The sequence below is a fragment of the Chaetodon auriga genome, chromosome 16 (genome assembly GCF_051107435.1).
Source record: "Chaetodon auriga isolate fChaAug3 chromosome 16, fChaAug3.hap1, whole genome shotgun sequence".
Lineage (NCBI taxonomy): Eukaryota > Metazoa > Chordata > Actinopteri > Chaetodontiformes > Chaetodontidae > Chaetodon > Chaetodon auriga.
The window spans coordinates 19325269-19336948 of NC_135089.1; the positions used below are offsets into that span (position 1 = coordinate 19325269).

At 43.1% G+C, this 11680-nt stretch overlaps 2 protein-coding genes across 2 annotated transcripts; one reads left to right on the forward strand and one right to left on the reverse strand.

Moving 5' to 3' along the window:
- Positions 1-802: 802 nt before the first annotated feature.
- On the reverse strand, positions 803-6473 carry yipf2 (Yip1 domain family, member 2). Its single transcript, XM_076753453.1, has 9 exons — positions 6217-6473; positions 5892-6007; positions 5263-5441; positions 5099-5179; positions 4859-4946; positions 4210-4326; positions 3939-4105; positions 2827-3009; positions 803-2736 (listed from the first exon to the last, which is right to left on the reverse strand). Exons 2-9 carry the CDS (start codon positions 5920-5922, stop codon positions 2647-2649), a joined length of 936 nt encoding a protein of 311 aa, XP_076609568.1. The 5' UTR covers positions 5923-6007; positions 6217-6473; the 3' UTR covers positions 803-2646.
- A 256-nt stretch (positions 6474-6729) lies between these two features.
- On the forward strand, positions 6730-8522 carry timm29 (translocase of inner mitochondrial membrane 29). Its single transcript, XM_076752835.1, has 2 exons — positions 6730-6934; positions 7550-8522. The coding sequence occupies exons 1-2, from the start codon at positions 6829-6831 to the stop codon at positions 8224-8226; spliced, it is 783 nt and encodes a 260-aa protein (XP_076608950.1). The 5' UTR covers positions 6730-6828; the 3' UTR covers positions 8227-8522.
- Positions 8523-11680: the final 3158 nt, after the last annotated feature.

Consider the following 11680-nt stretch of genomic DNA (forward strand, 5'->3'; position numbering starts at 1 on the left):
AAAGAGGAGTGAGAGGGTCATAGAGACACACTGCTGCCTGTAGTATGCCTATAATATTTCTGATTGTTCAGTTGCGTCTGTGCTGGCTTCCTGGGAAAGTGAGTCCCCTCCAGTAAGAAATATGTGAGCCCTCTTAATTAATTAATTAAGAGCCTTTCTTTCATTATATGTTGTATTGTTCCAGGTCAAGTCTCAAGATTTAACCTAATGTTTGTGGCTCTGCTAAGTCTGATTTGAGTCTACAGCCCTGCAATGAAGCACAAAGCACCAAATAAGCCTTCCTCCACAGTGCCATCATTGCTGGACCAGGCTGTTTCATTTGAGAGTACAGCTATTGCCCTCAGTCATAGCTGTCTCATGAGCGGAGTTATTTTTTCTCTTAAAGTGGGAAGGCTCCTGACTCTGACTCACATGTAGTAGGATGATGTTCACGAGGCTGACTGAGGCAGCAAAAGCCTCTTCTTGTGTGGCCGTCGTGCGTTACAAAGAGAGAACAGGCAGAGAAAGCCAGGATGGACAAACGAGGAGTTCAGCTCATTCAAACTGACTTAAAAACTTAAAACGTAATGAAAGAACAAAAACTGCAGCTTTGTAGTGACAGGCTGAAAGGTGGCCTCTGAATGGTGATGATAGAGACCCTCAATATTTACTCCTCTGCAGCTGGACATACTTCTTGGCTGTAATATGATTACAATGCTTGACATCACACTGGAAATACCATAGAGCTCTGGCACACACTCATTGCTGATAATAGCTCTTCAATACCTGATGAAATACTGGATGTTAGTAATTGCGGACAAACAATAATGAATAGGACTTTATTAATAAAAAACAGCATCACAGTAGGGAATAAATAGTTCTGCAGACATAAACCTACTCTTCAACTTTCAAGAAATCATAAATGCAATTAGATGAAGTCATTTTTATCAGTGAGGGCTCAGAGGCTGAGCTCTTCATGTTTCTCATGGGGAGGAGAAGTGGTGTGGTGCATCAGCAGGGGTCCCGTTCCAGTCTGAGCTCACTGGAACACATTCGTAATCCTGCACTACCATCTGGAATGGCTTCCTATCCCACATCTGCGACTGAAGCGAGCTGCTTCATGGGAACAAATTCACAGAATCTAATGTTTTGAGCAGTGAACAAAACATCTGGGAACTCTTGAAATGTTGCATGATTTGCTGAAAGGTGAAGGGAGAGAGCAACCCCGCTTTACAGCATTCAAATGTGGCTGATGTGCAATCCTGATGAAGTTTCACGTAGTGCTGAAATGATGAGTCAGAAAATGATTAATCAGCATGTCATTCATCGAGCAACAAGACTGAGAGTCTACAGCCACAGCAGCTGCACCCAGCAGCTCTGTGAGGCCATGCTAAGGCAGCTGAGCTAATGCTAACGTCACCCAAAATAAATCAAAATGACAGTGCTAACATGCCGTTTAGCAGGTATAATGTTGACCATGTTTGTCATCTCAGCATAGCATGCTAACACTCGCTAACTAGCACTAATCGCAAAGTACAGCTGAGGCTGATGGGAATATTGCTGTTGCAGGTATTGGGCATAAACAAATGTATTAGACAAACTGAAATTTCAACACAATGGCTGTGCTTGACCAGAATTCAGGGACTCCCCTTTAGGGGATCGTGACTTTTTGCAGCAAAATCAATGACAATTGGTCTAATACATTTTAGCATGTCACAGTAGGAAATTGCTGCATTCAGACAATGTTCACATAATGGGGGAAAAAAAGCTAAAGAGAGTTCACGCATTACTGCAAGTTTTGTACTAACATAAGTTAAACAACCTGACTTTCTTAAATTAAAAATTCGTAGACACATGAAACCAGATACAAACTAGGTAAAGATCTGTTTAAGCTGGTTGAATCGACTGTCAGTGACGGTGGCTTTGAAGCCATTTCACCAGTTTTGTTTGTTGACACTTCTGCGGTTCCTCTCATCACATTACTGTCAGAAATTCCCAACATCTACAACTGGGAATTACAACTCAAGAGTGTGATGTGAGTGGTTTGTCCAACTTGATTGCCTGTAAATATGAATTGAACTATATGATGAGAATGCAGCAAAAAGCAAAAGCAAAGTGTAAATAATGCTTTATTACGACTTTGATGGATGAGCACCTTTTGCTGCATTGCATCATCAGTTACTGATCCTGACATGATGCCACAGCCTCTCTAAGCCGAAGAACTCTGCTGTTGACCACCCGATATCTTGTGAGAAGGAATGATTGAGTAGCAGCGTGGTTTTCTAACTGTATTTGGTTTAGAAGTCCTACTGTTTTTCTCTTCTATTGATTGTTAATGTCTTCTTCTTTCAAGTCTTGCTGATGAAATGAGGGGTACTGCGGTGTTAAGGAAGCCATGCTGGACTAATCAGATGCACCACATCTTGAAACATCACAGTAAAAATGTACGATTATTGCAGTGAAGAAAGTGCTACAGTCACAGTAGAAACACCTCAGGATAACTTAGACAAACGACCCACACGCCCAATCCCAGCACTTCATCCAGGGAGCACTGAACAAATCACAATGGCAATAATCAACATTGCCTCAACAAGACTCTATACATAGTTTTATATCTGCGACAGAGACATCCGTCACGCCCCCTCTCCCTGCCGACACTCCTATTGGTCAGTGGGACTGGGTGGCCAGTGTTATGTGGATCGGGGGGGTTGTAGGGGCCGGTGTTGGTACATGGATTGCAGTCTGGAAGAAGTACATCTGAAAGAAAAGAGAAGAAAAATGAAATATTCTGTCAAGGTTAAATGTGCAGCACTGACATCAGGCTACATCCACATTCAGCTCACTGACCTTACAGCCGACAGCCAGCAGTGTGTGCAGGACCACTATGCTCGCAACTGTAGCCACTGCCATCACCTTGGTGTCGTCACGGACGACGGGCCAGAAGGTGAGGACCAGGACGGAGCCAGAGATCACCATGGCAACCAGGATCAGTGTCCAGCGCAACCACTCAAACGGGATGATCCACAAAACCTGGAGATGACAGGGCTGCATGTGGGTTACTGATGTCTGCGGGTCTCAACGCATTTGATTAATGAACTCTATTGCTTTTGTCTGGTTAGTCTGGTTCGTTTAGGCAGACATGAAAGCTGTCAATCAAACCAGGCCAAGACCGCCTGAAAAGAGGACTCTGGATGTATCATAGGAGCTGGATACTGGTGTTCACTGAGCACCAGCCACAGGTTTTCTAGCTTCCAGATCTGCTGCTGTGTTGCTCATTAGTGTTTCTCCCACTGGGGACACCCGCACATTCACACTCGGCCCAGTGACTTTACATTGGGATCATGTCATGAAAATAAAAATAGCTTTTCTAGGCTCTGGGGAGGTTTAGCAAGTAAAGCTTAATAGATTAGAACTTCAGACTACAAAGAGCGATAACTGAACTCGTTTGCAGTTGGTAGGATGCTGTCAACAGGTCAAAAGTCTGGTTGCAGCCTTGACTGATAATGCTCATATTCAATTTCTTGTCTGCTCTTTGAGACTCCAGGGAAGATAAACAAACACATCAGGTCCAGTGAAGTGCAGCATGAGTTGCTGTTAATCACCAGAAACTGATTCCCCCATGTGCGTTCATGTAGCTGTGATGATGCAGGATGACATCACTACAACGATCCAATCACTGAGTTACCTGTAAGATCCATTTAATAAGTGTTCTGGGGCTTTCCATCAGATATGTACAGATGGAGTTCTTTTCCCAGTTTTCCTGGCTGTTAGCTAGGCTCTTTACTGAAACAAAACACCCATAAAACCCCCTTTTTCCAGGTAGAGAGATAGAAATCTTTACACTGAAGCATAAACTAAAACGTATGAGACTCTCCACTGGGATAGTTTGTCTGCGTAATGCCAGCATTTTATGACCCTGACATCCATTAGTAAAACTCAGGAGAGAGCGATGCACTCACCGAGGTGGGGATATAGATGAAGAGGGAGTAACCGTAGACACACACAGTCTCCAGGAAGGAATAGCCACCAATCTGCCTCTCTGCCCCTTGTCGCCAGGTCAGGAAACCCCACAAACCAATGGGCACCAGCCAGGCATATGTGAAGATCACTACAGCAGCTATCGTCACTGTTGGTTGAAAGCAGGACGGAGAAACGGAGCTGACTCAGCATGACTCTGTAAAACACATGCAAACTCTTTCTGGTTCATCAAAGACCCTGAGGAGGACTGACCTCTGTGGAACTGTGGTCTGTAGTGGTAGGCAGGGTTTCCCATCTCACTGAGGAAGGTGGACAAGTTCCCACTGATGGCTACTGAGAACACCAGTGTCACACAGATCCAGAATGGACCTACACACACACACAGGACACAGGAAGAGTTTCAGTGACTGCTTTCATTTCCTAATTTGACCTCCTACCAATCTACCTTTCAAACTAACCTTCAGCCCCAAATTTGCTACTATAACAGTTTCCCTGTTACTAAATCAAAGATGTCCTCTTCTTATTAATGCTGCCACACAACTGACGCAGCTAAATACAGAAGTAAGACCTTGAAGTGCTGTTATTACATTAATAGTTGATCAACTTTTCAGCTTACTTTTCATGCTAAAATGGCAGCTCGCATTTCAGCTGCGTGGAAAAATACGTTTTAGAATGTGTATGAAAGAGGCAAAATCTGTCATCTACACTACGCTGACAGTTCAACGCGTGACTTACACAGACAGACAGGCCTTGCATCACAAACACAGCAGCAGATGGCTGTACTGCGTGTGATCTGTGTTAAAATCACATTAAATGTCTACACGTAGGCTCTTTAAATAAAGAGAAAATGAAGGATAAAAAAAGAGGCAGTGTAAAATTTAACACCTCTTCACTGGCTTACCATACAGATCTGGGTTAGTCCTAAGGTGGTGTTTGATAAAGTTCCTTCCAGGTAATGGCATCAGTGACCCCTTAACTCTGTCCAGAACCTGCATCATATGATGAATTGTCAAGCAAAAGACCTAAAATATGACATTTATTTCACTTAGCTCTGAACAAAAAACAAAACACACGCATCCATTGTTGAATTACAGCTGCAGCGGTGTAAAGAGTATATTTGTAGAGAGGGAGTGTTTCATACCTGCACTGTGTCCACATTGAAGAAAGACTGATAGTACTCAAAGGTCCAGAAGCCACCAGTTGCCTTCTGCCCTCCTAACAGCTGGAAGCACAGACATCTTTCAGCTGCTGCCAACTCAAAGCATCTTAACCTGTGTCATGGTGACACACAGACTGTTTACACACCTCTGAGCTCTCTTGCTGACCCTCCTCATCCTCTGAAAGGTCTAGTTTCACATCCTCTCCTGCTGCTCCTGCTCCTCCTCCTCCCCCTGCTGCTGCTGCAGTGGCAGTGTTTGAGACAGACATACTGAGTGTGGAGGCTCCTGGGTCTGCAGACAACAGCTCTGCTGCTTCCTCAAACTCTACAGACATCAAGAAAAACAGAGAGTTATGAACACAAACAACAGTTCTGCTCCAGAAGCTAGTTCCACTTAGTCTGCCTCTCTCTGGGCTCCCTGCTTCTCTGAGCCCAGCACTTGTGGTCCTAGTGAACTGTGATCCTGTAGAAATAATGACTGCATTTCCTGTGATCTGATTGGTCAGTCTTTGGCTGTTGGCAGGTTGGATCTGACCTTGTGCTCTGGAGCAGGTTAGCCATGCAGATAGCTGGATAACCACAAATGTTAGCTTTAAAAACCTTCCCTGGTGCAGCTTCACCATGTATCCATCAATTAAGGACTGACAGACCAAGACATGGAACATAGGATTTGATGAGGGAATGAAAGAAGCAAAGCCAGACACCTGACGGAGTTAAACAGAGGGTGGGAAGAGAAAACAAACACACACTTGGGTTTGACTGACATGGTCTTCACCTTGAAACTGTAGATCATTTGGACTGGCCATTGCTCCAGCAACCAAACAGCAACCTCATGCAACACCTGGGAGAAGATGATCCCTGAGGTAAGATATGTTCCCACACTCCAGCTGCCTGTAGGCCAGGAACAGTTTATTAGTCAGTGTGTCAACATCTGTTAGTTTAGCAAGCAGCAAGCTAACCCACCAATAAGCTCTTTTATGTACACATTTAAACATACATAAATTCACGTCATTCTCAATGGCACCAAGACAAGTCACAGTTCTGCCGTGACTCTGTAGTCTACCTGTTTCGTGACCAGAAAAGCACGTTTTAACACCGACCTGTCCGCAGCAGGATGTCCCCGATGATGATGGCGTGACAGTGGCCAGAGAGCTGTGACAGCTAATACTAGCTAGGTTAAATGCACACTAGCCCTGGTTTGTCATTTGTTTGAAGGTGTGAATGTAAGTAATGCAAACATATGACGATACAGCCCATGTAAGTTTGAAAAACTGATAAAAAATGATAATACACTGCTAACGCCTGTCTCTCATACCTAGCGTAACTGCTGTCAGACGGTCTCGTTGATATGTGTTCCGGTACACGTCACCACGTAAACAAAGCTGTCACGTGACCAATCTTCTTTTAAAAGGTGGTTTGTTGATTAATATATAGCGCACAGCGTTATGTACAATTTTGCGACACGCTGCGCTACATTGTATTTCTTATTAACATAATAATTACAGCAAAAACATGTATTGTCATTTTGTAACCTATACACTGCGAGTATCAGTGACAGCAAACGGAACGCTTGCGAGGTAGAGCTTTCTGTCGGAAGATTAAAAGCGATTCACCTTCTGGGCGCCATCTTGGCTCCATGTGAGGGTCTTCTTGACAAGTAGGATGTTTCTTCTGCGTGAAGGTGACCGTACAAGTGCATAAAATCTGTTAAAATGGCTTCGTTGCGTGTCGTTAGGAGGATGCTCTGTGCGGCGGCAGAAACAGCAGCGGCCCCGACGTCAACCAGTCGATGGGAAAGACTGAAAAAGAGCAAAGCGGGTGAGAAACCGAGCACACGAATTAGGCACATCAGCTAATGTTAGTTTGTGGAATAGTTCAGATTACATGGACGCCACTGAAAAGGATTTGATATAAATGTTGGTAAACGTTACTTTATCCAGCTGCTCAGTTCAATTCAATTCACTGTAGAAAGCAAACATGATGAGAGAGGTGTCCTCACTTAATTGCATCATTGTAATCGGCTAACATTAGTTAACGTCAGATGTAAATGGTGATGGCGCATGCTAACTAAAATAGGTCTGCTTTACAGTGTTGCTGCAGATTGGTAGCTTGATAGAAACTTGTCATGGCTATACCAGCTGAAGTTGTAAAATATTTGTTTACTCATTATGTAAACAAGTATTTACATGCAGTAACTGTCAGGTAGCAAAAGTAATGTCAGCCTGCTAATGTGATCCGTTCAGACTGAACAGGTGACACAACAGGTGCAGTGGGTTACATACATGACCTGCTGTTCAATAATGATGGAAAGTGGAGAGGTTTTAAGTAACAACTATCAGCTTTGGCATTTATGTGACAGCTTGTGATGCTACAGTGACTTCATGTTGAGATGATAGTTGATTTCTTGTGCTGCATCCTTCCTTCTGTCTACAGGTGTGTGGTGTCGCAGCCTGTTCTCTGACTACAAAGAGGCATGTCGGGAGATGGTGGTTGGTGCGTGGGAGCGACCAGTCAAAGCCTCTGTGTATATGACTCTGCTGGGTGGGACCTGGGCCTGTTTCCACACAAAACCTGACCAGTCATCCTTTGAAGCCGTCGTGCTGGAGTGCTCCAGCCAGCTGGGCCTTCTGTCACCGTGGATCCGCAATGCCACCTCTGACGGCCATGTGCAGAGTCTAATGAAGCTACGTAATGAGGGCCGGCTCCGCCACGTCGGCCTGGGTCTTCTCTCTCTAGTTTACCGCGCAGACTATGACCCAGACGCCACACTGTACGAAGCCCAGTGCTCCAATCTGTCTGTGCCCTGGAGGGAGCTCCCTCAGCGGGTGCTAGATGTGGGTTTCGTTGGCCGCTGGTGGATCCTGGACTCAAAGATGAAGGACTATGATGTGAATGAGGAAGAGTTCAAGCACCTGCCAGCACACATGCAGGTAACATCGCCACCCAGTGTTCAGGAGGTGGAAAGGAGCGAGAGGTTGCATAAAGAGTCCTGGTTAGCACTGACTGTTGAGGATGAGGAGAAAGACACAAATGTGGCGGACAGAAAACAGGAGAGTGTTAGTGAAGAGAGCCCAGTCAAAGCACTGAAGCAGGAACAGACTCAAGCCTGAGGGCTGAGCGGTCGAGACGTTTCACACTGCAGGGCAAAAACATGCTGGATACAAAGTGTACCTTGGTAGTTCTCGTTTTTCATGCAGCGTTGGATTCTGCAAACTGCTTTTAGCTTACAGTTGTAAGCAACGGACTGTCCAGACTGCTTGAGGAAACACTTGCAACTTCATCTCGTCAAAGTAAAAGCAGCTCTACAAAATTAGTTCTAATTTATTCCAGCCTGCATTTTCTTTCACAGATGATATAGCGAATCATTTATACCTTGAACCACATGTCAATAAATCTGTCAGTCATATCCAGATGTCTCACTGTTTATTTATCTTACTCATGTCACAACTCTCGTACCACATTTATACAGGCCTTTGGCTTTTTTAGGAATGTTAAGATGTAGACATGAGTTAGACATTTTTCTTTTTTCCCATTTTCCTTTAAACAGCCTTGCTCTCCTCTTCTTAATTTAGTGTTTTCCCACATTTCCTTGCCTTTTGCTCTGTTCTCTGCACCTGTCAGTGTGAAAATATGATAACTAACTAAAAGGCTTTATGCGATTACAGTGAACTCCATTTGTAGCTGCAGTCATCATCATTAACATCAACATGTCACATTGAGTGTGTTTGCCTGAGTGTTAGTATTTTATTTCTAACCTGGTTTTTGGAGGAAGCCAGTTTTGTGTTTGGGCATGTAAACATCATATCCTGCTTTCATAAACCCGGATAAGGCTTTATCCTGAAGTAGTGAGATAGAAACCAGAATTCACTTTTGTTTCAGCACCTAAATGAAAATTACATTGTTTATCATCATGTTTTTACAGGATACATTTTATTGTCGCTCCTGTCTTGCATCACGAATGAAAGGCAGTCAGGAGCTAAACACTGCTCAGGCTGAGATGTTGAGAAATCAAACACACACCTGGATGCTACAAAATCTAACACTGACTGCAAGTTCAGTCCATTAACTCCTTCCACTGAGGCCATGAGAGCAAAAACAGTGTAAACATGCACCGTTACAACTAACTAGAGTGATAACAGTGTAAAAAAATTGCCAACCCCCACTATTACCAGCCTGGATATTTGCATGTTTGCATGTATAAAGAGTTTTTCCTTTCCATATAAACACATTCCAAATATGATCAAAACATGCAGTGGAAGAAGTACTTTGCTTAAAATTTAGCAAAGTAAAAGTAACAATACAACAATGTAAAAATACTCCAATGCAAGAAAAGGCCCTCAATTCAAAAATCTGCTTTAACAAAAGTAGAGAAATATAATTAGAGTGTTCTGCTGTAAAATATCCTCTGTGACTGATTTATTATTAATATTATTACCTTACTCAATGAAGGTATATACATTTAAATATTATTATTACGATATAGAAATATAAAATGTAGTGGAGTTGAACAGAGGTATAAAGTAACGTAAAGTACTAGAGTAAATGTACTTAATGACTTTATGCAGTACTGATAGTATTCATTGGCTGGATTTACCTTTTACATTATAGGTTAATCTGAAAGTGTGTAAGCTTGTAAATCATTACAGCGCACAGCAGAAACACACACCACTGCTGCCTTCACTGTCACAGCGTTCCACTTTAACCTCATTGTAAATTCATAAACCGGCCGTTCGGAGAGGGAGTCTCACAGTGACACTCACCCCTCGGACATTAAACCATAATGGGGTCAAAGGTGACTCCTGATGTCACTGCATTGACTTGCTGGCAGTGGCTATCAGATGTCACCTGGAGGAAGTCATAGGTCAGAGGCCAGCCTGTGGTTTTCAATCGTTGCTCGTGTCCACTCTGCCAAAGTACTGCTGGTGTTTTAGTATATGGCCACTAGATGGAGCTCCATTGCAAAGCAATTTACGAGCTCAGCCCGAGCAACTTCATTGTGCTGGATGTTCATTAATAACCACAGTTTCACATCTCATAAGGCAGGATGGGTCAAGTGAGTGTCGCTATCTGACGATGGACCTGTAGAATCGCTCAAAGATCTGAAGAGGAAGAGGCTGATCATTTGACAAAATAATCTCACCTCATTGTCCATTCAGTGGCTGTTCGGAGCTTTTGGTTGTATTAACCAATATTCAGCAGACGGAGTTTGCCCAATTATCACTGAATTGATATTCAAATCTCCACTTTTTAGAGAGCTTTATAGTTTGACATTTGGGAAATACACTTATTACCTTTCTAGGAAGGCTTAGATGAGAAGATCAATACCACACTCATGTTTATATGATGAATATGAAGCTTAAGTGAGCAGGCAATTATCTTACCACAAAGACTGGAAAGAGAAGGAAACAGGTAGCATGGCTCCATCCAAAGGTTGGCTAGTCTGACACACAACGCCCTGGAAAACCTTCTTCTGTCTGATAATGCAGGATAACCACAGCTCCACCCAGATAAATCTCTGCTGTGAGTTGGAAGCAACAACAGGTTCAAACTGATACAAGAAACTCAGATCTATGCCGTATGTGCAGGTCAGTCAGACCTTCATCAGAGCATACAGTACATGATAGACTCGAAGCTCAAACTGCCAGGTGAGTGTTGCAGTGAGATGAGCTTGAAACGAATCTGAACTTTGAATCAGAATATAACATTTTGTAATACTAAAGCTTTTTAGAAATAGTGGAGGTGGAGAGACATCATTGTTTGGGAGAATTTGCTGCTCTTTGTCTCCTGTGATGATAAATTGGCTCAATGGATTTTGGAGGGTTTGTTGGACAAAACAAGCAGTTTGATTAACTCACCTTGGACTTGGACTTAGACTTAAGAGCTTTTGTGGCAGGCATTTCTTACATTGTATAGACCAAATGACATGAATTAATCATGAAAATAATCTGCAGATTAAAGGATAATTGAATAATTGTCACTTCCAGCCTTAGTTTTGATACATACTATATAACTGCAACATCCCTGGTTTGATTCCAGCCTGGGACCTTTGTCGCAGGTCATATACCAGACTATGTTTCTGCTTATGCTATGTTTCTCCGTCAGGCAGATTTTTCAGACCATCCACACGAGCTACACAGGTCTCACTTTGTAACAGCTGCTGTAAACCAACCTATCTCAAACACTCCACACGTTAAAGCACAGCTTGGCACATGCAGATGGACGCTACAAGCTGGTGTCAGTTTGGAAAAACACTCAGAGTCTACAACCGTTCTGTGCCACTCTGTGAGACTGTACATCAGTGCTTTGAACTAAATGCTAACTAAAGCAAGCTAACATGCTGAAGTTTAGTTTATAATATTTACTATGTTAACTGCTTTGGTGTGTTAGCGTGCTAACATTTTCTAATTAGTGCAAAGTACAGTCGAGGCTGGAATGCCTTCAGGTTTGCAGGTATTTTGTCCATTGGACATTGAAGTTGTGACCTGATGATGGCGCTTGAAGAGAAGTCATTACCAAAAGTGATTACAAATCCTGCATGGAACATGACTTTCTGTACTAATTTTG